The sequence below is a fragment of the Typopeltis vanoorti genome, chromosome 21, assembly GCF_054136105.1.
Source record: "Typopeltis vanoorti isolate ZY-2024b chromosome 21, IOZ_Tvanoo_1.0, whole genome shotgun sequence".
Classification (NCBI taxonomy): Eukaryota; Metazoa; Arthropoda; class Arachnida; order Uropygi; family Thelyphonidae; genus Typopeltis; species Typopeltis vanoorti.
In genome coordinates, this window is record NC_143569.1 from 60,126,057 (window position 1) to 60,154,028 (window position 27,972).

Here is a 27,972-nt window from a genome sequence, read left to right on the forward strand (position 1 = left end):
TTCGGTATTGTTTCTTTGCAAATGGTTCAGGATAAATTTTTGATTATGAAGTTTGGGATTAATAAGATAGAGGATAAATTTCTTCCTGATGAAACAAATGGGAATATTGATATTTGTCTTCAGCTTACATATAAGTTGACAAAACTTTGTTTTATGTCTGCCCTGGATAAACTCAAATATATATATAGCAACCTTGACACTAATAAATATTATTAAATTACTTCGCTTCTTTAGTATAGATACATCTTCATATTATAAAAATGAAGACTGACTTTCATTTGTTAATTTGTTTTTTCCTTTTAATTTTTTTTATATAGAAAGCTAAGTATATGCTATTCAAGTTAAAATTTTTTAAAATAAAAAACTGCAAAGTGTATACAACTTATCAGCATATTTAGTCCTTTAAAAATTTATATACGAGAAATTTAATATATTTCTAACTTGTCAACAAAAACCCACGACATGCACGCTCGTAATGTAGCTGCTAATAATAATATTAGAAAAAAAAAAAAATCAGCATGTATGCAGGAAGTGTTGCTGTAGAAATTGTGTATGAATTAATGGCTTATGATCAAAAGTGGTTTGTATCCACTGACCAAAAGTTTAGTTTCTGTCTAGTACCTCTTGTTTCTTACTGTCCCCATTTCTTTTTTGATCCAAGCTTTGTCATCCAGGGTACTGATAAAAAATGACTACTGATGACAGCCTTCAGCTGTAATTTTAGTTAAAGAGGTGGTTCCTGAGGTGTATGAGGTATAAATCATTACTCATGCAGGACCACATTTATATGCCTAACTTAGTATAAAAATATAGTACTAACACAAGTGGTCCCACAACATGTTTAGCTTCGTGCATCCAGTGTTAGTAATACCATGATGTGCTTAATTTTGTACAGGTAAATTAACAACATTGGTCCCATAATACAATCAACAATGGTCCCATAACATGCTTGATTTAGTTTAAAAAAAAAAAAAAAGATTTCAACAACAGTTATTTTTAGGATTGGTGAAATATTGACATTTAAACAAAATAACATCTTTAAAGTGGTATATAAGAAAATGTTGGAGTAAATGTTGACTCCCAAAAGTGTATTACATTATATGCATGCAAGTGCAAAAATTGTTAGAAAATTAGCAGTATCTCATAGTGAACTCAAATATATGCAGTAGAAAAAGTGATATAAAAACTAAAATTATTAATCTTTTTTTATAGAAGTGGTAGTAAAGCTATTTTATTTCGTGAGCTCATCAGAGTCACTAATTTTTTTTTTATTTAATGGACAGAGTTATTATAGTAATATATGCCTATTTTTTTGTTGCTTGGAAAGGACTTAATTCTTTCTCTCCCTTCAAAAAAAAAACAAACAAACAAAAAAAAAAAACAATTAGCCCTTCTAAAGCAGCAAAGCCAGGCAAGCCTTTATCCTTTATATTACAGTGTTGCCTACTAAAATAAAATACATTAGTGACAAAGGAAAGCTACTCTGAGAACAAATAACTTTGCTACCACTTCTGTAAATATCTCTGAGTAAAACAGCCTTCGAAGAACCTCTAGAAATTATTAATTTTTTTTTCTAAAATTAAATTATTGAACACTGATACTGTTCATTATTAGTTAATCAAACACTAATCATATTAGTATTATCTTTTGTTTCAGGAAATTGCATGGTATGCTAATGGTTTTATTTTCTGAATATCCTGAATCTGTTACTTGCAAAAACTATAAAATTTGAGAAGGGCATTTATTGACAGCCACTGTCACTATTACATGAACTAGCATGCATATACTGAGAAAGGAGCAAGAATCTTCATCTTCTTTACATGCCATGTTCAGGATGGATAATCTTGGTATGAGTAAATTAGCTCATACTAAAAAATTAATTATATAGCTGTTTACAAAGGACAGATTTATAACAAAAAATGTTGTGACTCTCCTTAAGTATTTACCGATTTCTGTGGAAGAACATAATTATCGAGGAAGAAACTGGCGTGATGAGGTGTGTTAGATCAAGGAGAGAAGTGATGTATTGGGCTCAGTGATGTATACAATGGGAAAATATGATGTGTACAGGAACACCTGGGAAGTAAGAGAGAGGGGGGGGACCTCCACACATGTGCATGCACACACAAAATTCAATGCTAACAGTATCCTATTCACAACATGCACACTTTAGTGCTTTTTACCTAAGGCAAATTCCAAGGTTCAGCTAGGATATTCCTTGGAAAGGTGGTTGAATCTTGGGGATTTTTGTCCCATAGAAGTGTTATAATGGAGGAAGGCATTCTCAATCAATCAATGAAAAAAAAATATTATTACTACCTTCTTGTTATACAATCAACAGATAAATTTTATTAGAGGAGTAATACATTATTTATTAATAATGCACTTTAAAAATATTGAAATGTAATAGCAGGAGAAACCACCTAAAATCTTCATGTAGCTTACTGATGTGAATTTAGTTTTGAGAAGAGAAGATTTTAAATGTTAGAAGAAGAGCTATTAGCTTTGGCCTTCATATAAAATCTTTGAACAAGATTATATCTAACAGTTTAGCTACTTTGCCATAACTTTTGCACCTCTTAATTCTATTAGCTTATAATTTCAGTTTATAGTTATGATTTTAATAGTCTGTTTTTGCATTGCTGTTTTCTCTTGAATTACTTTTCTTTTTTAGAAACCACTGTATTTACATAAAGCCCAAAAAAAAATGAGCAAATATAAATCATGTGATAACAATGGCAATTTTAGTTTCTAACGATACTACTACTGCTCATATTGTCATTCTGGACAAATACAGTATTTATCTATTCATTCTAGAACCATGATTTTTGCATGTTCAACTATTTTTTTTTTTTCAGTTGAATAGGCAGGGATCAACTACTCAGAATATTACAGGAAGTGAGTGAGGGATTAGAATATATAATAGTCAAGTATGTGAATTGGTTGGATCATTAGCGATAAAATCTCGGGAGATGTCTGCATCTGCTTTAATGTGAGAAGAAAATTTCAACAGAAAATGGGAAGACCAAATGTCTTAATGGAATATATGATTAGTGTTTTAATTTAACTTCATTTCATTTGTTCTTTTCTTATAAAGAACTCAGTGTCAGCAATCTTATATTTATGGACGTTATAAGTATTGCACCTGCAATGCATACACATAATATTTAAGTTAGTGTTTTTCAACCCCCCCCCACCCCTTATGATTTAGAAAATAAAACATTTTTGACCTTAGTCTAATGAAAAAAATTTTGATCTATTATTCATATAACCAGTTTAAGCTCATTTAACATAAAAAAAAAAAAAACATATCAACATTAGTAATAATTGCTATTGTAACACCTAGTGGTAAAACTCAGTGAACAGTATTTCATGAGTTGCAGTTTTGAAAAACACCAATTTAAATAGCATAATACAAACATGGGTGATTTTGCAACAGTTACTTCATAGTAATTGCAGTAACAAAACAGAAATTTCTAAAAAAAGAATCGGGCGCTAAACATATATAGAGCATGCTATATAGTATTATTTTGGAGAAAGAAAAATAAAAATTAAATTTGAAATAATTTAAATATTTTCTAAATTATTTCTAACTAAATGATATAAGCATATTGTTTTCAGAAATCAATAAATCTGGTTATAAGTAAAACAAAATATAAAACTCTAACAACGTTTTTGTGATATTTAACAATACTTGCAGTTTTAAGTCATTTTGACCTGATTAGTAATTTCATTTTCCACATACTCACTCTAGTTAAACAGGATGATGGATATTAACGGAAGCCATAATTTTTATAGCTATATGATTGAAGGCTTTGGCAAACAATGGAGGTACTTAGCAGACACCTCAACAAACATTATAGGTATTGATGCAACCAGATCTAGTTGCTTCCAGTTTGTTAATATATATTATATCAGTAGAAAAAAAAAATTAACACAATACCTTATAAGTCAAGTCTTGTCCACATTTATGACACTTACAAAACTATCCAAATACTTTCAGTCTAACAAAAGATTTTATTGCATATTTCAAACATCAAAATTGGGTTTCATTAACTTGCAAACAAGGCTGCAGTACAATTTGGCATTTACACATTAAGTAGATAGATAAAAACAAATCTCAAAGGTTCTCAACAGTGGTGTTTGTAACGTTCCATGTATTTCATTACACCAATTTTGGTTTTGGACATTCAGATACCATATTTATCTGAGCTTCCATGTCCAAAATATGTTACTAAAATTTGTACAAATCGTTGTCCTTGTTTAATGTTCCACAAGTAAACGGCACATTTTGACTTGAAGACACACCATTACAAACAAAAACATAGGAGAATGGAAATCCTCTGTATAACACTGAAAGAGTTTTAACACTTTTACCTCCTTTTTTTTTTTTTTTGCATTTTATTTTATGTCTTTTCTCAGCACATTTTTCTTTGTTAAGATTCACATGGCCACTATGATGAAATGGAGGCAACTTCACTCAAACATCAGTGCTACAAACTTGAGAAGATAGTTTAAGTACTTTAAACAAAAGCCTTTATTGTCAAAATCCTTTATTCTCACCATAATTCCATGCATGAGAAAATGGGAATGCTAACCACTCAAAACAACTAGAATAGTTCCTGGAAATCAAATACTTACAGATCATAATTACAAAACAATATACATACAAAAACTATAACCTTATTCACAGACTGAAGCTGCTTGCAACTAACTATACACTTTATCTGAAATCTTTTCTATATTAATCTTCTTTTCATCTTTTTTTTTTATATATTTTTACAACACACACACACATACATATTTGTATTCTTTGTATATGTAGAGAGAAGTAAAACATATGAATAACTGCTGACTACTAGTTCTTCAGAATAATAGGCTTCATTCACAACCAGTTGATTTAAAATATTTCAGGTAATCAGATTTAAAATTATATTTTTAAGTTTGAAATAGTATTTTAGAAAATGGTCTGGACTTATTGGAAGAATACAAAAACCTTGCTAATTGTAAACATAAAAACACACATAGCAGTATAAACAATCACTTGAGAAATGTTGGGGGGGGGGGGGGGAATATGCTGGCAAGATTTTTTTGTTTGTTCAGAAGTTAATGTTTCTTTCTTCTCTTATTATAAAAAATATGATTGATCTTAGCCTTAGAAGCATCTACCTTCTGGATATTTCAGTATGCCTTTTAACATAAAGCTATAAAATATAATCAGCTACATTCTAACTGCTGTGAGAAACCTTTATGTGAACATTTTCACCTTAAGGCAAGTTAACCATTCTCACACAGAGATGGAAGGGTTTTTTCTTTCCAAAAAATATATTTCATTCTGCACAATAGACAAGGTGGCAAGAAATGCGTGCATGCACACACATAATCAAGAGATCTAAAATACTGGCTTCTGCCTTGTTTCTGTCTGCCACACTTCGAACCAAACATTTGATTTAAGTGCCTGATCCTACTAAAGAACATGAGTGAATTACATGAACATTCAACTACTTTATTTCCATTGTTCAGAATAATCAAATACTGGAATGGGCACTAAATGTTGGATCAAAGGCAAACATAATAAAAACATATGAATAAAGATTAAACTAAGAGGGGGGAAGCAAATTAAATTCCAGTTATTTGGCTAACATTAAAGTTTTCAAGCTTTTGTTGATGCAATTGCAACATAATATATTAGTAAGCCTGCATCTCATTTGATCAGAGTTTGATCCTTTTTAGTTCTTCTTATAAAATATTATATAAATCTGCAGTTGTAGAAAATTGGGTACAGTAGATCTACTGCATTGTTTGGGGGGGGGGGGGGGGGGGTCCTGAAGTGGATTCCTCTGCCAGTTAAGTTTTCAGTATTGCAGACTATAATTCGGGTTACTAAGACCACTGACATTGATATTGACTATGAGAGACAGACCACTATTCAGTAATCAGGTCCATTATATGCTCAATGTTCTTGTCTGATTTCAGTATGATCTCAGGCCATTTCGTCAGTTTGCAGATTGAAAAACTCTTATTTAAAACAAATGACCTCGTGTCAACAATGAAATCAAATCTGGGTCTTTTCTGAAGGGTATATTATGCATCAGTCCATCCAACTATATTACAGAGGTACTATACAGTGCTGTCTTTTTTTCTTTTTTTTTTTTCATTATTATAATTAGGATTATCCACAACTGATTATGTCTGAATAAAATGGCTGACATGATATCCATTCTTTTGTTGAATTGTTATGCCTACCTTCTTATAACAGGTTCTGCAACAATTAATTCTTAGACCCATTTATTTGTTGTTAAAAAAAAGCTTCTTTCAAGGCATTCTAGAAACATCTAAAATATCAACTTTCTGCTGTACAGTTCTTAAAACAAAGCAGGGCGTAATAAACATCTAGAGTATGAGGAAGAAAAATAAATCTGGGAAGGACACTTGGAGTGAACAAAGAAATGTTTTGAAATTTCTATTAATTTATCGTAACAAAATAATATAAATGAAACCTTGTGTGTGTGTGTGTGCGCGCGCGCATATGTATATATAATTGCATTTTCACATATGGACAGTTTCATTTGTCTTTTTTTTTTCTTTGATACAGAATTAGATTAAGCAGAGTGAAAATATCACATTTTTAAAAAAAAAAAAAAAAAAAAAAAGTTTAGTGCAACCTTTATAAAATTCTTATTATCACGTGCAGTTGTATCCAAAAATATACCAAGTATTACAATATTAATAATGCCTTTCTTGCACTTTTTCAGAGTATGAACAGAAACTACAGCATTATGAAAATTTAATGCTTTAATTTTTAATGATAATATCTTAAATTCTGTGGAGATTTTAGTTATATGAAAGGAATTTGTAGATAACTAAAATATTGACTTGACAAAATATGCATTTGATGCACTTGTCAGTGTTTAAACTCTGGAGCATAACTTTTCCAGCAAGAATGGAATACGTATATTGATAAGCAGAAAGAATAACCATAAAAAAATTTCTTGGACAAGTTTATGAATCAACAGAGAGATTAGATATGTTTGTTTATTATATCTCAACATGTTTTCTTCTGGTCAGTAAGGCTATAATTTCATTTCCTCTTATTGTTGTAGTTTGGCTGTGAACATGAGTCAGTACAGGCTTCTTCCAAAACTGCAATATTAATCACAAAATCCAAAATGTTCAGATTTTGTTCTGGTATAATAATTTGCCATGATAACAATTTAGGAACTGATGTTACACTTATGTTGTTCTGTGGAATGGAGTCCTGAAGGAGCTGATCTCCACATTTGCACCCACAGAGCCTAATATATGAAAGCTCAGAATTACACATTACCATGTAAAAAAAAGAAGATTAATATGGCTGAAAACCTATAACCATACTCAGCCAAAACAAATGTGACTCTTAAGCTGACTAATTCTACAGTAGCCTCACTGCTATTAAATGTGGAAGCTTTGCAAGCATCGTTTCCCCCCCCCCCTTTTCCTTGGTTCTTCAACTTATGATTCATTATTTATTTATTTCACTGTACTCTTGATTTGACTAGCACGCCATGGTCACGTGATATCACCCAGCACAACTAACCAAAGCTTAAAAATGTACATCTTGAACATCTGTCGGAGTCTCTGGTTGCATGCTTTCAGTCTCTACGTTTCCCGAATAGCCCAGCTTATGGTTCTCCCTCATTCCGGAAGGGGCTGCCAGTGTTGCTTGTTGAGCAATCACCCTGTGTGAATTGATCATCTCTTCAATTTGCTCTAAGCATTCACGTAAGCAGTCCTGAAATGGAAACAAAAGAATAAATGTCACATAAAGCTGTAACAAAACTTACAGAAAAAAAAAAAAAATTTTATTCTTCTTAATGACATTCTTATATACTGATATAAATATATATATATATATAATATCTGTGTTACCAAGAGTAAAAAATAAAATAGGTTGACATATCAAAATATTTATCCTATAGAGCTAGAAAGCCTGGAAGTAGTTTTTAATATCAGTATACAACCAGCAAGGGAATCTGAAATGCAGTGTTTTTAAGTAACCCTAATTAATTGAGGTTATTAACAAATTTTCTCAACCTTCTCTGTGATTGGCAGTAAAAGGCTTCAAGAGTTGAATCCTTAGTATTTCATAAATGTCATTAGTAACCATAACAAAAACTTCTCTTCTTCCAAGATTAGGCATTTGTCTGTTCTAGATCTGTTGGCCCTTCTCTTTCATAATGAATCCCCCCCCCCAGTCTACATTTATCTGCTTCTTTTAGTAGTTGATGATACCTTTCCAGACCTGTATAAATACACTTCCTGTTTGTCTCTGTATTCCTTGATCTTTTTCTTTGAACTATAAATATCGAATTCTTCATTTTATGATAAATACTAACAGATGATAGATGTTAACTGATCTACTAGTCTGTCCAATGAGGCCAAGCTGGGCACAGCTTTATACATCCCAGGATGCTCAAGATGACTGTTTTTTCAAATGACAGCTCTAAAAATTGAACTGTTACCTTTGCAACATTTTTAGCTAATGGCTACAGCCTGCATGAAATAAACAAAATACATGACCCCACCATCCCCCTTACAACAAACGCACATGATCACAACAAAACTTTCCATCCTTTATGTTCCATGCCACCTTCAAACCACACAAGCTAGCTACTTTCATCTGTTCTCCTAAGGATTAGCTGCATCCTCCTGGGGTATATAAAGTTCCCTAAATGTGGAAGCTTTGCAAGCATTCCCCCCCTTCCTCCAAACCTGCAGCTTGGCCTACTTTTGGACAGACATTTGTTAACATTTATCTTAAAAAAAAAATCTACATCTGCAATTATGGCAAGTCAGGACTGGCAGACCATGCTCTGAATATTTCTTCACACAGAAGAGAACCGAGCTGCACAGATCTCACTATAGGACTGAGAGGCAATTTTTAGAATTGGCATTAGCAATGAAGCTCTCTCCTAACTCCAAGTATGGCTATATGCATTCTCCAAAGATGTGGGAGATAGTTCCTTTTCAGTTCATTTGAATTTTTTAAATAGCATTCTAATTGGGTGCTCTGCATCTACAACTGTAATTTGTGCTCTGATGATGATGCTATTAGCAAGTATAATAACGTGATTAATTATTGTTTCCTCAATCTATAACATTTTATTTATCCATTACTTGAGTTTTTCATGAACAAAATCCTTCATCCCTCTCTGCCTAGAAGTTTGGCCTCATTTAAAGTTTTCTGAGACCATAATTATACTATGATATGTAATCACAAAGAATGAATTTTTTTTTCTTGTATATCAAGACACATGGAATTTCCATAATTAAACATTGATACATGTGCCACAGTAGAAAATAATATTTATTTTGCAAATATTTTGTCTTATGATACATAAGATGAAATATTTTTAAAATAAATATTATTTTCTACTCTGGCACACATGTGAATTTTTTGGTGTTGTGTTCGTATGTGAGAGAAAGAGAGAACACATCCAGACTAATCTTAGGACAATGCAGATGTCAAGTTGCTATTCAGTGCCTTGCACTTAAGCTGTAAATTCAATCTTGAAATGATGGTGCCAGCCTTGAGTCCAACAGACTTTTAAGATCAGGCATGCATGTGATTTCTTTTAGCCTTCCATTTAGGAAAGAAAAATGTTCACAAGAAAAAGTATATGTAAAGGTTTTTTTTATCTTATAGACATGCCTGGCCAGAAAAAAACACATGGAGTTGATAGACATAATATCAGCCTTATGTTGCAGCCAAAGCAACTAAGGCCTCATAGCCTTACATTTACTGCAGTCCCAAATAACAACAATAAGAAACCACATTTTTAAAAAATATATATGTTAAGGTGCATATGTAGACGTAGCATTTCTGGCTCCCAAGTGTTAGACAGCCAGAAGAAAGACTGCTATAGGTTTGATGCTAGTCACCAACCAGAAGAACTTCTCCTCTCCCTCTTCCTGAGTCATTCTTTTGCACAAACAAGTAGGGTATTTTCTTGGAATTTAGATTTTTAGCTTCACATCTAAGAAAACTCAACAGTATAATTCACACTATTTAAAAAATAATACCAATTAGGGTTTAGGAACATGATGGTAGCAGTCAGTTTATGTCACCCTCTCCAGAAGTCTTCAAAATCTTTCAACTTAACTATTGCATACACTGGCCTACAGACTTCCAAAAAATAGTAATAATAAAATAGGGGGAAAGCATTCAGTCTACTTTCTTTGGGTAATAGCAGTTATAAATGTAACTTTTATTTACCTATTATCTTTGGTATTTTAATTCAGATAGTAATAAATGCTACCGCTTTTCAAGAGTACAGTATCTAAAGAAAATATTTATGACAATGCTCATATAAGTCATCTCAAAGCTTCATCCATTTTACAACAGCTAATAATTTATAGAAAAACTGTTCTTGGAAATGATTGATACGAGTTCGTTTCTTTACTTGAGTGGGACAACATTTTTCATGAAATAACAATAACGGGTACGATACGATACGATCCTATGTAAGTATGAGAGTGTAATTAAAAGAACTAATTAACTGCTTAATTATGTCGTTTGTAAAGCTATTTATCTGACAAGAAACTTTGCTAGGTGTCCCGTTTTTAAAATAGGTCATTCGCTGACGGTTGACAAGAATAAAAAGAAATCAAAACACAGGACAAACATACGCATACACAGAGAGAGAGAGGGGGGGGGGGGGGGGAGGATGCTTCAATCTCTCTAAGACCACCCTAGAGCTAAGCAGTTCTCGGAAATCTATGACAAAATGGTGCGAACTGTTCTTCTATTAGCGGATGTCGTCAAATAGCTAAAGGGACTACACCCTCTTCAAGGCCGATTAAGATTTATCGTTCCCAGGCTGTAAGCACGTTTCCCTGAAGTGCGGACAGGGAATGGAATGCGAGCAGAGAGAGCTTCGAACCTACGATGTCTCAGTTGTTTCTGAACTAATGTAAAATCGCACACAGCTGTCTCGTCTCATAAGGATAGTAAATAAAGTGATTTTTTTAACTCCCTCACCTTTATTGCAAATTATAAACCTTCCCCTCGAATTACGTAAATTGGTAACCTTCCACAAACCACAACATTTCACAAAAAAAAAATGTTATTGTTGTGATATGATTTACAAAACGTTCGTAACAAATATGCTATTTCGTCATCTCTTTTTCTCAAAGAAAAACGGATAAGCCTAATTTGATTAACTCATCTTGGGACCATCGAGTTTACTGCGCTACCATCTTAACAACTACTGAAATGCTAAGTTAAAATAAGTATTAATGAAACTTACCACTTCGATGGCCGTTATTTCATTTAAACGACTGAGGAGTTCGCTCTGAGAAGCCCACTGTCTGTCTAACCAACGTAACAATCCCCTTATGGCAGCTGCTATACTGGATGCTGCTATCATCGATGGCGGATACATGGAAAACTTGAAGTCTGGAACAAATGAATGACTTTGTTAAAATGCCTCGTATACAATGCCGAACAGTGATATTGTACAGAATAATTGGCATGAATTACATGGTATTAAGTCATGCAGAGTGTGATAAAAAGTTATCGAACTATATTTTCTTCTGAGCAGACGATGGGAAGGGAAAACCATTAAAGTTGATGGAACGCGGGAGTCCAAAAAAGGGCCCAGCTACAGAATGTTGCATATGATTTTATTCTCGGTAGTATCATCAGCCGGCCCGTCCTTGCTAGGAGGACGAACAAAATTGTTTTGGCCTCCAGCAAGTGAAGTAGTATTCTTCGAAGTAGTTACTTTTCGACTTGACACAACGAACTCATTCTCTTCTACGCCGACTAAGTCTTAGGATAGGACGCCAGATCTGGGGGGAAAAAATGGAACAACGCTTACGTTGTTTTGGACTAGAAATCCCTGCAAAGTAGAGTTAGCAGGAGCATTGTCATGATGTCAAAACCAATTTCCAGTATGCCCTGGGCAGAACGAACGAACTGGTAATATACACATGAAAGTCAAAAACCTATCTGCATGCACTTCATACTTTTGACTAATCTTTTATGTCACCCAAGACCAAGTAAATGCTGAGTTCTGTTCATTGTTTCCTCTCAGAAACGTGATTTTATTCCTTAAAGGTTTTATTGACAGTTTTTTTCTCAGGCTGAAACAGGACTTCATATGAATGGTCTGTCATTTTTCGATGGAGCCTGAAATCTAAAGGGCACGATCACACTTCAAAGGATGTTATTTTTCAAATAATGCGATCTACTGCTTAGAAATATAACCTAAGAGAAGAATTTTATAGCAAATGCTGTAATATGGTCGGATCAGCAATGTTTTTAATCCTCCACTCTCAAACTGGATATAATCAATCAAATTATGCGTTTATGTAGTTCTATACATTAGTTGCAATTTTAGAGTTAAAAATTTCTTCATGTTCGGCTAAATAAAATAAATTTTTCGTTTTTATTACGAATTATAAATCTAATTGACATGTGTGTGTGTGTTTTACACGACACTGCTGAGTTGTGAGAGAATCATCTGAGTTTATTCCAGACTGATTAACTGGAATTGGATGGAAAAAAAAACGAATGTCACACATTCTAATCAACTATTGTGCGCGCAGAGATAAAACGTAACGCAAATACACCCTCATCAGCAGCCTTACATCACGTGACAGATACCTTAAATTTCCATCGAGTTTTCTATACGTTATTTGACGTTGATAGCGATAGTCAATGAAATATTATTAAGAAAAGTTTGGTTTATCATTATTTTTAAATCATACAACTGCAAAAAATAGCATTCATCCATTTGCTAAGATATACGATAAACCACAGCTACTGTGGCAATACTTTTGTGATCAGCGTTGATTGTTGTAGCCTTAATAAAATATTAAATGGATAGTACTGTAATTAATATTTCGGCGCCTTTCATACAGATAAACATGTAAATGAAAGCTTCAATAATAAATAAATTTAACTGATGCGGAAAATATAGTTTTTTTTTCTTTTTTTTTTTTTTTTAAGTACCAAAAGTTCCATATCAATAATACTATCAATGTCACCCCAAGGAAAGTGTGGGGGAGGGGGAGTAATAATCTCCCATATGCGAATATACATAGGACACAACACTGGATCCTGTATTAATGGAGATTGTTATTTTCTCGAATGCTGGATCGAAATATAGGCTGCAAAAATAAGACACTTGAAGAGAACGGAGCTTGGGCGGAAATCAGTGAAGCAAGGCAACCTGTAAATGTCTCTTTTCGTGATAATAACAGGCAATAAACCTCGTCAGAAGTGAGCAAACTATCACCCGCGGGCAGCAGGAACGTTTTGTTCCATCCCACCCAATTTAATATCAACACATAATAATTTTGAAATAGGTCAAACTGTTTCTTACCCCCCCTCCCCTCCAAAAAAAAAATGTAACATTTATGAAGAATATATTATTTTTAAAAAAATACGTAGCGATATTGAGTATATGAAACAGTGCTGGGATTTGGTATTTAAAAAAAAATAAATAAAGAAAGAAAACATTATTTTTAATCTGTAGTCAAGAATGTGCTTTTTTTTGTTGGAACTTTTGGATGCCTTCCTCTGTCATATTCGCATAGCTTCACTGAGCTTCAGATCGTCCCCTTCAAATGTCCAGATTTTTAGAATTTAGCATTACATATAAATAATATCCACATTGTCACTGAAATTATAATTCAACTAGATTATACATTATATCATATTCAATAAGTAGTTGTTTGCTAATTTGTCCAATTCAAAATGATTTTTGAATCATTATTTATTATTGTTAAGATATATTGAAGCCCGTTGTTTCTAATCTAAAAATGTTACATTTTCCCGAGAGCCTCTCGTCAAGTTAGACATCATGACTGATGTAAAATGCTACAGAATCGAAGCCTTTTACGAGAAAAATATATAATCATATTTTATGATTGATTACTCTATTGACGCATTACTCTAATGCGTATATCCGCATTTGTGAGTGGGAAGAAAAATAATAAGCAAAGCAGACGATAGTTGTGCACGAGTATTTCAGCTCAAGGCTTTGCATTTCCACGATTAAATGAACTTAAAAAAAAAAGGCTTCAGATTAATTAACTGTGATACGTTTTAATAATTAAATTTCAATTTCTACTTTTCTCTTACTTCTAGAGATTATTGATATAATAACCTGTTTTTCTAAGATCAAAATCGTTTCTTAATTTATATATATATATATATATATATATATATATATATATATATATATATATATATATATATATATATATATATATATATTGTCGTAGTTTCTTTACCGGAAATAACGTTAACCAAGTTTAGCACTGAGGCTCGCATCCGGTCACGAACATTGAGAAGTCCTCTTATGGCCATTCAGTTAATGTTCTGGTTACCCTTTCTGTGGGTCAGTAGTAGTTCCTAAATGTTTTGGTACGCGGAATCCACTTGTCACAAATGTGTCCCAGAGACATCAAAATTATAAAGATTCCACTTGGAATTTGTAATGGTAATGTAACCGTGATGATTACTTGTAGTTGTTGGATTATGATGGATATCTAAAGTGAGGGTAGAAAGGAAAGAGAATTTCCAAAGACGCTATGAATATGGTAAGCATATATGATATTTGTTGGCTTTTGCTTTGATATATGTCAAATGATTTTGAATGCTAGCGAAGTCACTCCCTTGTTTTCAAAAGTCTGGATTTACGTAACAGTAGGGTGCACAAACAAATTTATCCCTTTGATTTGTTAAAATAAAAAAATAATAAGCATCTTTGTACATCAATGAGTTTTACAGAAACTGAATCATGTATCTCGATTTCCTTTTCAAATGTAAAAGTAACAAAAAAATTGGGCAACCTTCTGACTAACACGAACTCAAACCATCTACAACTAAGCCTTCTTTATGGGTATAGTTCTAGAGAATATAATGTTCGTACATAATGCACCTTCATAAGACAATTCCGGTAGACCATATTTAAATAGCGAAGATAGCTTACTAGACACGTGAAGTACAAGTATTATAAAATGACTTACGGTGCTAATTTTACCACCATGCTACTCCTCTTTATAGTAAAATCCATAATAAAGTCATTTATTACGGAATTTTAGACAAAGGATATCAAGTATGTATATAGATGGCAGTTATCTACAACAAGTAGTTGTAGATAATTGCCATCTGGTGTTGAATAGCTTTTCCGTAAAAAATAACTTATTAGAACTATACATTTCAGAAATTTTCTGTATTCTCATTTATATTCAATTTCGAAGCTGGTTATAAAGACTAATTAAGACAGATAGCACATTTTGAAAAAAAAAAAAAAAAAAACAGGATTTACGTCAGGATGTCTAGCAAGTTGCAAAAATGATTTGTTGTTGTTGAGTTCTTAGAAATTTATAATTTGCCAAATAATTCAACAAAATTTCAGTTTATTTATATTATATTTTAACGGAATATTACAGGTACAGGAGAATTCCATTAACAAAACAGTATGCATATAACAGTCGTTTTTTTTTTGTTTTTTTTTGGCCAGTTTCTGATTTCTTCATTCTTTCTGATTGCAACGGAATTCAGGAGATGATCACCATTGTAAATTTTTAATGAAATAGCAAAAATGAAAATTATACACATTGAATTAAAAGTAATGTTATCAATGAAAAACCGAAGTTATGATATTAATAAGAAAATGAACGTTAACAAACCGAAAAAAATTCAATGCCCTTGTCAGTATGTAAAACTATCGCCCACCTAAAAAACAGTCATGATTCTCCATTATTTCATGATTACGCTTTTGTATATCCCCCCCCTTTCTTTTCCTTAAGACATTTCTGAATTGTCCGATTCTTTCCTCTTCAAACCCCAACAAAGAATTTGTAGATTTGTGTTGCAAATGTTTCCGGAACTACCTGACCATTCAAAACAATGGCATGAATAAATAAAAAGTAAATATGTAAACTTGTAAATTATGAAATCCCCGAGTGAGAAACGAATTGAAAAGACCCTCTAGTTGCCCAACTGTTGTGCCTCCATCAAGGCCGGTGATAAGAGGATCTAAACTTTGCGGGATCCACTCTTGTTCAGGCAGTCTCTCATGAACGCCTTTAGAAGAGGTCACATTCTAGCTAGGCGGCGTACAGTTTAGCTCAGTGTGTCAGAACTAATTACGCAACCGTCAGACCGTAAGCGGCGCTTCGTGGCCAACGTGCGAACAAGGCAGAGCGATGCATACCACGACGAACAGTTCACACAGCCCGCCAACAAGTCGGTCCTGAAACTCCATTCAGGAAACCTGCCTCGCAACCCGCCCTGCTGCATTCCTTTAAGAAGACTAGGCCTAGCTGCACAGAAAACTGGCCCTCCTTACCCGTGGGGTTGTTTAGCTCTTATTTCCTTGCTCCGCACCTGTGATTCAGACAGTGAGAAAACACAACCCGCCGTTTGGAAGTCGGTGGCCCTTGACTCGCGCCCTCAACCCTGCCCTTGTCAGCTCCGTTCGGAAATTTTCGCCTTTATTGTGGTGTGTGTGTGTGTGTGTCCTATGGTTAAACAATGGCAACCTAGGTGTCGCTTTAGTCGAAAGTAAGCGAGATGTAACAAGTGCAGGTGTTAACAAGAACATCGCTATTTTTTTTTTTTTACGGAATAATGTTCAGTTGCTGTTCACTTGAAGATCATGTGACCGTGATCCTTGTGATCCATTTCGTTGGATTCTTTTTTTTTTTAAGTTTAAAAATCGGAAGAAATTGAAAAACATATCGGTGTCTCAACAAAGATAATATGTACACCTAACATGAACGATAAAATAATTTCTTTCAGGATAATTGTTTATTTTCTAACTCCAGATCTTATTAGAATTCCAAGTCTATGGAAAGTCCCTCTCGTTTTCTGTTGTAACCGAAAAATCCGGTTTTTTTTTGAGCAGAGCAAACAGAAAGAAGTGCCAGTTTATCAGATACCACCCAACTCAATCACGGAATTGTATTCACGAAAGTTGTCTCAGATGACCAAGTGCATTAGTCATAAAGAATAGTTTTACTTCACCGAAAGAAAACTGCAGTGAGGGAAACTATTGTATCATTATTTTCCTACTTCTGACTGCTACATAACTCTAACATCAGGGTTATAAAATGCTTGCCATATGTAAAAACCTCCTTCCTGACACAATGAGGCCATCCATGTATGTTTTTTTTTTTAAATAAATAAATCAATAATCCGAATGGTCCACTAGATGACACTACTGCACTTAGTACAGAGTTCCTCCGCAAGGAATAAGTAGAGTAGAACCTAGTGGATCGTAGTTATTTTCAGATGTGTAGCTTGAGAAGTGATAAAGTGTGATTAATGAAAACAATGACTCTTCAAATAACAGTATGTGCATAAAATGTTAACAGACCTATATATTTGTGAATCAGCAATCGAATCTATGAACGAGAACTACGCGAAAAATGGCTAGCTTAAGATGGATTTCACCACCATTACAATGCTCCTTCACACTCTACTTTATCTTGTGCAAATAGTGTCACAAGTTTTGTTCATAAAAGTATAACCATTGTTTTCTTTTTCCAGAACTCAAATTGGCATGAAGAAAATATTAGACGGCACCATCACAATAACAAACGCACAGCGTGAGGTATACCCGCTAAGTTTAAAACAACATTTGATGCAGACTTTGGGGGAGGGGGACTTGCTTATATCAAATAACAAGGATACTACTTCGAGGTAGATTGAATGAAATAGTAGATAAAATGCATTTATCTTAGAAAATATATAATACAGAATTGTTTCATCATACGCGCATATGTAAATCATGCTTGCTGAATCTGTTCGGATTTCGACTTACGTTGACTAAAATCGTTTCAAATTAGCTTCATGCCAATATATATCTTATCGTTGTATAAATGAATTTCAATATAATCATCCAAAAAGGGGTGAAAGCAAGTATAAATTGTTTTTCTGACAATAAGCTGTTATTTACCGATAATGTTATCATTAATTCTGTCAGTTGAAGTAAATCAAACTAACAGAGGAAGGGGGGGGGATAGTGACAGCCATATCTTAAGATGACTACTTAAACATGCTAATTTATTCCAAACATTTCTCTCAGCAGGCACATTATTCAACTTGCTTGTCATATGTGTGTGAACCACTTGCCTAGCTCGCCCAAATATTTACTATTCTGTCAAAGAAGCTGGGTAGTCACAATGTCAGCTTATTTAAAGGGGAGACATTGTATCAGAGTATGAGTTTGGCTGCGAAAATGAAAAAAAAAAAAAAAAACAGTCATACGAACAGACAGATTTTTTTAATACCTGTAGCTGCCCAAGAAACAAAAGGATCTGGGAATTCCCCGCCTCTTCTCTCTCTCTCTCTCTCTCTCTCTCTCTCACACACACACACACACACACACACATACATACCGGGTAACACAAGTGCCTGGCACACTGCCATTTGTACGGAGACTGTCTCAGCGGCATGGTGGGGCATGGGGTTGTCAGCGCGGAGGCCAAGGCCGCGAGTTTCCCAGGGTATTTCGCGGCCACACGTGAGATAGGTAGGCGTAAACCGGACCTTCACGTGACCTGCACCTACACCGTCGGTTTTAAAAGGACGCGTTATAATTATTTAAAATATATAGGTGAAAAACCCGTCAAGATAATACAGAAAAGGAGCAAATGAAGACAACGCTGGATTTATTACGAAAGGAATTAATAAATCCATGTTGTATATAACTATTCAGTGAACATACGGATTGCGTAGATATTTTAGGAATCTTTTATTTCGACGTCGATAACTATGAAATTAATGATTTTTTTTTCGGTAATCGGTGTTTTGGATTAGTGCTAATCCTTATTTCTGATAACTGATAGCATTGGTGTTCGTACGTTGTATTAATTACATTATATGATGACGATTTTATATTTTGAAAATGAGCTATTTCTATTTGTTTAGAGTGACATGAGAAAGAGAGTTTTGAAAGGTTGGAGTGCCGTATAATAAGCACGGTACTTCATTTTATATTCTAGTTTTTGCTAGAATTTTCTAATCTGCCTTCATCTCTTCTGGTAGAATAGGTTGAAATGATTAATCATTAATAAAGAGAAGCTTGTGTATATACTGTATATCTTTTAACTGGCAGACAAATGTCTCGGTATAAGTAAAGTAATGCCTATACCGAGCACAAAGGAGTACGGTCAACCGTCCAAATCAAAGCACATTTATAATAAACTGTGTCTGAAACGGCTCTATTTATTCGCATTTACAAAATATATTTGTAGAAATTCACGACAAAGAACTCCAAAAAAGGCTTAGACTCCCCCTGACGGGATAGAAGACAGACAGAGATTCAACTTTGCAGTCTTTATATAGCTTTCTTCTTTTGGGGTCTGCAGCGGCGTTTCCAGGTCATGGGAACCTTTCTCCCTGCGTGGGCTAGTGCAATTGCCTATCCTCTTCATGCTTCACGCGCGTAGGCTCCACCCCATTCCATCTGTAACCCCTCTGACCTCCGTACGCTCGCCTTCTGCAACCGACTCCCCGATTGTCAACCAATGGCCTTCAAGCGGTCATCAGTCGGTACAAATCAACGATAACTGTAGGTGTCCAAGAGTTGACCTTCCGGTGCTTTCGATGACCCTGTCCAACGAAGATATGTGGCCAGGAGAAAGTTAATCTTTGGTGTTTCATCTTGCCGAACAACCGCTAACAGCAACCAGATATAATCACAACCACAGAATATGGGAAAGGCAAAACACAGTGGGAAGAGAGTATCCTTTACAAGTTCCTTGCTGTATACATACACAAACAACAAAGAGCAGAATCGACCAAGTACAAGGCTCTTCATTCAGTCGCTAGACAAGGCTAGATTTTGCTTGTCATATATATAAGTTATTATTGCGTTTTGACAGCGGTGATCAAAGCTGTCCCGTCAGTTGCTTATATATTTTACAAGGTTATCATAGCGAATTTAAGAAGTACTTTCGACAACAGTTTTATGTTGAAATTTATTTTATTCCAAAGAGCTTTATTTTAGGAAAATCAAAATTCAATTTAGAACTACAACCATATTCAATTTGAAAACCATGTTCTGATCATATTCTTTGTTATCCACAACTATGCGATTCAAATATTAGGTTAATAATCATGCATGCTTTAGCGGTGCTTCCCAAACTTTTGGATGTAATGGGCCCCCTTGGAAAAATTAAAATATTTCACAGCCCCCGGCCGAGAAAAAAAAAATCGTATTACAGACATATATTATTATAATATTTGTTGTACTGTATTTATATTCAATACAAAACATACACAGCGAATATTGCAAAAATCAAATGCAAATATTACATTTTTAGCATCTTACAGACACATTTGACATGTCACACTTAGTCTTAAAACATTTAAAATGTGTTTTCATTATTTCACCCCCCCCCCCTCAACAAAACTAACGGCCCATAGTTTGGGAAGCGCTGCTTTAGAGGACAAACGAGAATCTAAATTTCTTAAGAGTATAACGATGTGTGATTATCATAGAACACGATCCTGCTCCTGGCAGTTATGTTCCATGATACATTGGAACTTCTGGATACCCGAGCAGTTCCAAAAATATTTGTTTTGAAAGCATCTACGCTCTCCCACCAATATAGAGGCTCAGTTACTGTATATTAGTAACTGGGCCTCCATAGCTCAGTCGATACCGATGATACCATTCAGATGGCAAATATCCAGGTTCCGTTTGACTCAAATCGCCTCTATAAGGGCTTTATCAGCTGAATATGAGTTAGCTGTCTCATATGAAGGTGAAACTCCATTTTTTTTTTCTCCCGAGCACTTGGATTTTTCATCCTGCAAGACAGGAGGACAAGCTGACCAAAATAAATGTTCGACTAATCATTTTAACGGGAAAAAAAACCAAAAAAAAACCGGCATATGTACTGTTGGCAGCATTTTGAAATTAAAATAGTCTGAGTGAAATGGCAAATTTTAAGAGCGATTCTAAATAACAAATTTCATTAAATTCGAGAGTAATTATTATTGTTCAATTTCGAATGTTTTTAATAATAATAGAAAAATCATAATGAAGATAACGAGGATTTTTATCAACCAGTTTTGAACGAAGATAACATTCAAAAATTCCAGTCGCGACGCTACATAACATGGCCAGAGAATGAAGCTTAATGACGCGAAAGTTTTTTAAGAATTATAAATACCAAATTTGAAGAAAATTCGCCCAACTAGAGTCCCTGCATAACTTGAATACCTAACATAAAAAAATTAATCCAAAAAACGACATATTTGTTGAACAAAGAGTTCTAGCAGTTCTTTATCGGGCAAATAGGCAAATTAGCGGAAAATTAACGGATAATATTATTATGCGAGGTAGCATTCCTTGTGTCGGTGGTAATTCCAGTTAAAAGTAAATTAATTTTGTTAGAATTTCATAAGAAAAATAGACAGAAATAATATTACTCTCATTTGATAAGTTAATTCTTAAGTAGTTTATTTATATTGTTTTATAACATAATTCATACATTGCCACCTAAAATTTTGGTCCATATGACATATATCACATGAAAATTGTAGCGTATTGTTTAGAATGGGCGACCAGCATTCCCGTGTGGTGGCCGGGATAAGAATAGCCCCAATGTAGCTCATGCATGTCGTGCGAGGCGACTAAAATGGGTATCCTGGAAGGGTAATGGATGGCAATGCTGTAGCCAATGAAGTTCTAACTGAGGCTCGGCTATTGCTGTTACCCTCCTGCCATGATCAGAGCTTTATATAGCTCAATTACACCCTATCCTTCACTGTCCTCTTCAGATAACGAGGAATATGAAAAGCATTCTTACTTCGCCCATCTAAGCCCATCCTTTTAAGGACTTAAGGATTGTTTAAAATAATGTTGAACGCTTTTTTTTTTTTTTTTTTACCTTAATCAGTCGTAATCGTATTAGATGTATAGTCGATGTTCGATTTTAACGTGGAAAAGCATTCTCAAAAACCTTAATATTAATTTCATAACAAGCCTGTCACAACTCACCACCGTCAGTTTTTGTATACGTTGTGAATCCCGAAAAACGATCAATTTAACTGCATATTCTGAGTGTTATTACTGCGCCCTTTCAATATAAAAATGGCAATTGTTGCCAGCTGATAATAAAATAACATAATAATAACACCATATTATAGCTATTCAGTCCCTTAACGTGGTGTTATTGGTGGGCAATCACTCACTCGAACAAGTTTCCGCCTATGAACTTGAGTGATTGCATCGAAGCTACCAGGACAGGAGCTTGAATGAACTCCAACCTCATAAATGAATCCAAGACAACGTGGATCACAGCGAAACGATTATTTTAAGAGTTCTTCAACCCCCGAATTACTGACAGCGTACATTTCAAGAAGGTTCCCACATCAGTAGCGATCTACGTGGCCTAATATCATGTCCTAGAGATAATCAATATCCATATCTTTCCGACATGTCCCCACCCAACATCAACACATCCGGCTACCACGTCAATGTTTCCTCCCATTTAGGTCTGATTAGCGCCTCTGACTCCCACCCACGGCGACCCTTTAATGAAGCCTCAAAAAGTGACTAATGATACAAGACCGAGAGGGGGAATAAAACGTTATCTATCCCCCTTACTCTTCTCTTCAACTAAGATCTAATATTCCTTAAATCCATCTCCGCTTTCCCGTGTGATCGCAGAAATACGTTCAGAAAAAAAAAAAAAAAAAAAACTCTACCAAAACCTCCACTCTCAAATAATTTAGAAACCAGAATGACAGTAGAAAAAAATTACTGATATTATTACGTAAAAAGTATTGCTAAAATACTTGGATTTTGATTACTTTTTATTCATTATTTTATGTCGATGTTATAAATTGTAACAAGAACAGTTGAATATGTTTAAGATTTGTTTAAATTAATTAGATTACTACAACTGTTAGTTTGAAGAAAGACAGCATAAGAATGCTTAATCTAAAATGGATCTTTCGCATCCATTTAAATGTGTTTCTGACTCTATATGTGGCATTAAGTCGGATCACAATAAACGTTTGTAAATGTGATTAACTGGCTATTTTGCAATGTCAGTTGGCAATGTCATTGTTCAAGGTAGAAGTAGTCAAGTGCATAGAACTAGTAAGATACCAACCAGACTTATCACACATAAACTTCACTAATACTTCAAGATACCACCCCGTACAAACATTAAAAAACAGGAGGGGAAAAAGCTGAGGGGTAAAATTGTGTCTGACTAAACACGTACGTGGTTTTTAAGTCACGATGGAAACTGATGAACTAGACAGCGAAAGGTAATGAAACGGCTGGTAACCCTCTCCGCCCTGTATAAACGGGAAGGGGGGGAGAGTTAGGATGAAGGGGTTTTACCGCCAATGAGAAAGAATGCCTAGACACAGGTATGACTGCCGTCTCGAGCCGCATTCCTGCAAGTTGCCGAAGGTGCCAGAGGTCCAGGAATTCGATAACACTGCCTACGCATGTTATAACAGTATCCAAATGAGGAACAAGTGGCTCCATCTGGTGAACTTTCTCTTCCTTCATTAAATCAATATAATTATTTTAAAGCATCAAAAGAAAACTGCCGCAAAAGACATTAAGATTTTTATAATGTATCGCTTCTTTTTTTAAAAATTTAATAACATATAATTAACTACAATTAAAGATAGTTATATGTATTATTCCAAGATCATTTTATCAGATTTTAATTTTCATTAAAATCTAGTATTTTTAATATCATTCCCATTTGATATCAAATAAGGAATTTTGTTATATATAATATATAATGATTAAGCACTTAGTCACTAGGTGGAGTTTATTAAATGAATGTTATTGCTCTGGCTGTATTACTGTGATTCTTATACGATTTTAGTGTACTGATTTAAATATAACAGAACTGGAAACTCCATACGCGGTTTATCTTCCATTAGACTGGCTGGATGCTTTATTTATTTATTTTTTTTTGTACAAAAACTTAGTTAAAATTGTTTAATGTATGCTGAATACGATTTAGTAGGACATCAAGAATACCGAATTCCCTTTTGACTTCTGCTAAAATAAAATAGCAAGTCTGATTTGTTTTATTTGGTAATATTTATTTTGCATCGGCTGCTTAATGAGAGGAAAAGGCATTTACCCTGAAGGAGAAACTATCTCGAGACAGGAATTCTTTCCGACTCCTGAAGGGGTGAATGAATGCTTGTAGAAGTTGCCTCAAACCACGCACTGACCTTCACGATTTGCGCGGACGAGGCAAAACCAGCTACGGAATGTTGGTCGGCATGTTTGTCGAATGACATTTAAAGCTAAGGAAAGGCAGCGTTGCTAACGGGGGGATAAAAAGAAGAAAAAAAAAAGGGGGGGGCTTTAATTACAAGCTACTAAATTTCACTTCTCTTTTCGCTTTCGACTCTTAGATTTAAGTGAGTCTGAGAGTTGATGGATGGGGCTGCTGATTGACAGCCCGATTCACACCTTACAAAGTACAACAGGTGAATGCTTCTTACATCTATCTCACACCTGTAAAGGCAGTACGCTAATAAAGTTATTGCCGTATCGTCAGCAGATGAGTATATTTGTGGATGCCCAGAAAAACTGCTCTGAAGTATGTTGGTATTTTCATTATTCATCGATTATGCTTATTATCATAAACACTTTCCATGAATTCTACTGTTATCTGAAGTAAAAATCCGAGAATTATATTCTGAACTTTCTGTTAATTTTTTTATTTTAATTGTAATATTGTGATATTAATCATTTAATAGTATATATCCGAAGTATTTTAAAATCTTAGAATATAAGATATAAAAATATTGTTTTAATAAATGATTTAAAATATATTTACATTATTATTTTTAAAAGAAAAAGTACATTCTTAAATCATGAGGATATATACCGTTTCCAGTCAGATATGATGTTCCCTCAGAAGCCATGTGCTTTTCCTGATGCCAAGGTTATTAGGTTTAAGCCTCTTTTATTTTTATTTGTTGACAAATAACAAATTTAAACCAAAAAATTCTTTCTTTTTTTTTGTGAATAATTCCACTATACTATAACATCAGAATACTTTTTTTTAAATCCTTCCTGAAATATATATTTTTTTTTTAATTCAAAGCGAAATCTTTTATGTCTTGAAAGTTCGGTAGATTCTGTGAATAGAGTGGGTAAATTTCTGAGATGCGGTATATTGTAGGTATTCCAGGTTTCTAATTTGGCTTGTTGAAGACAACCAAAAAATTATAATTCGTAATCAGATCACTAATAAAAGACAATATAGCAAAGCTAAATTTTCTTGTTTAATTGATTCACCGCGTATTCTTTACAATTAATCGTTTGTTATTTTAATTTTTCTTCATTTCGTTCGTTCAGCGTTGTTCTTTGGGAACAGCAAGGCATGAGTAACATGTTCATCACAATACGCTGGTGGAATGGAAGAAACATTGATAGATCAATGTAGAAGTTTACCGTTGAGTAGCCTCGTTTGATTTCTGAAGAATGTTCTGGCGTACTCCGCATTGTTAGATGAGTCTGCTTGTTTTTGTTTTAGTGTCAAAGCTAATAATTCCGGGTATTTCATTTAACCGTTTTTTAACAGTTGTTCTCTATTAATGAGGATAATCAAAAATAATGGAAACCTTATCTAAAACTCAACTTTCAAATGGTTGGATTTTCTCTGAGGTGACCAAATGTAATTGCCTAAATGAGAGACCTAGGGTAACCTCCGTGAGTAGAGCAATGTTCTAATTCGTTTACAGGCGAAACTAAGTTCCCTGTCTTTTGACACACACACACACACACACACACACACACACACACACACACACACACACACACACACACACACACACACACACACACACACACACACACACACACAGTTCACAGACATCATTCATACATTCATAATAAGCATAATTATGTTGAAGATGAATCGCAAATTTATGCTCCTTATGAGGATAATCAGAGATTTATGCGATTGCCGGATCAACACCAGCGAATTTTCTTTGTCAAAAATATTAGATAACAATCACTTTTACTTCAGAATCGGTGCTCCATCTACCAGAACGTATCGGGGAAATATATATATATATAACAAAACCTCTGTAATTCATTCGCTTTCGACGCTTCACTTTGGTTGAAAAGTCCTGGGTTCAAATCCCGTCCAGGGAGTGAAGAACCTTTAACAGGACGTTTCAACTGAAAGTGAGTTAACCGGTCTCGCACGGGAGTGGAAAAGTTTTCCTCCCGGAAACTCAATAATCAGTAATAATCAAAATAACCAGTAATGAAGTGTTTCTTCCAATTTCTAGAAATTCCGACTTCCCCAAAAAAATACTAACTAAAAGAACACAATCGGAAGATATAACTGATGCTCTAATAATCTTTGCGTCCCTAATTCAACAGCTACAGTGTTAGAGAAATACCCTTTGCGTGTGTATCTTTACGAAACTTATAACTAGGAAAATACACTAAGCTTTAAAAAAAAAATCATATGTCGCGTAAAAAGGTAATTATCACTTCCTAAAGGGCCATCTGTTTAGGTAGTAGGACACAAAGTAATTAATTGTTATTACTTGCAATAATGGCAATTAAATGAACAAAAATCATTGATTATCTTTCGTATCATATCGAACACTTACTGATCTCAAATAGAACTTATTCATTGTTATAAGAATATGGAAGTATGATGTTACAATCCTCCTATTCGATAACAAGAAAAACTATTATTATATATACGAAAGAAAGAGATTAATTTATTGATGTTTAGTATCCACGTATTCTTTTTTTTTTTTTTTTTAGTTTTATCGCATTCTCCATAATTAGTCAATGGCTACTAAATCATGTTTTAGATCAATGACGCATGCAACGCAACTGCGGATTTATTAAAGGAACAACAATGACATCTGTCGTCTTAACATTTTTTTTCTCCTTGCATTTGCTGTGAAGTTGAGTCAAAAATCTTAGACATGCCTCAAGTGCATGTGCTTGATCCATGTACTTTGTGCCTTTTCGGGGCAGGGGGATCTTTACTACTAAGCTGTTATATAATCAGGGAATCGGGTTTCAACACATTTTAGTATTACATAAGTCCTGCAAGCTCAGGGGATTAATTACTGTTCCGTGAAATCCCTTGTTTGTTGCATGGGGAGAAAGAGAGAATTAAGTGAGACCCTTGAGAGCTTTCACTGAACCCATAGAAACCTTGTTAGGAAAACAACGGGAAGAGAAAAAAAATAGTAGTTCCGCTAGATGGCGAAGAGGTGATTTTTACTTCGCGATCCTATATTCTCGGTTAGATGCTAATTGTACATAATATGCAGCTTTCACGGAAACTTAAATACTTATGTCGCGAAAGAAGCTGCCTTTCTGAAAATCGGTTTGATAATGCACTAATGATTTGGTATGGAAAGCGTTCCTTTGCCCTCTTTCGATAATTCCCAGGTTTCATGTTTCTGCAGACTAGAACAGACACTAAGCTATTGCCCCTTCCACTAAAACTTTTCATTCTCTGAACTTTGTCCATGGCGCCATTTCGCTAACCTTCACTTCCCTCCGGTGACTGCTAATCACCTCAAGCACCCTCTTACCATCGTGTTTCCTTCCTTCAACCCCCCCCCACCCGCCTTTTCTCTCTTTCTTACCACGTGAACCTGATCTGTGCGTCTACCACCCTGTTCATTCATAACTGGCTCAGCAGACTCCATTCACTCTCTCTTCTCGTGTTTCTTTAGGCAGCGCCACTAACGGTAGATTAGCGAAATAAGTTGAAAGCGAAAACATAATGATGTCAAACGACTAATAACAAGCATATTTTAGGAATGTTTTCAACGTCTCAGTTGAAAACAAAACATGGCGTACCTCTTACCACCCAATATAATCTATGAGACATTTCAGTAAGAATAAGCGTAGTGAGCAGCCGATGTTTTCAGAACTGGAAGATTTTTAATTGTTTTTAAAATAGCATTTATGT

At 34.4% G+C, this 27,972-nt stretch overlaps 1 protein-coding gene across 1 annotated transcript in view; it reads right to left on the reverse strand.

The window, feature by feature from the left end:
- Positions 1-6,730: 6,730 nt before the first annotated feature.
- The window catches only part of LOC150094893 (G1/S-specific cyclin-D2-like), a 53,211-nt gene continuing 31,969 nt past the window's right edge, over positions 6,731-27,972 (reverse strand). Inside the window, exons 4-5 of the mRNA XM_090411342.1 lie at positions 11,289-11,437; positions 6,731-7,771 (exon numbers count right to left, since the gene is read on the reverse strand). Coding sequence (XP_090267468.1) covers positions 7,583-7,771; positions 11,289-11,437 — 338 coding nt within the window. The 3' untranslated portion in view covers positions 6,731-7,582. The remainder of the gene's footprint in view (positions 7,772-11,288; positions 11,438-27,972) is intronic.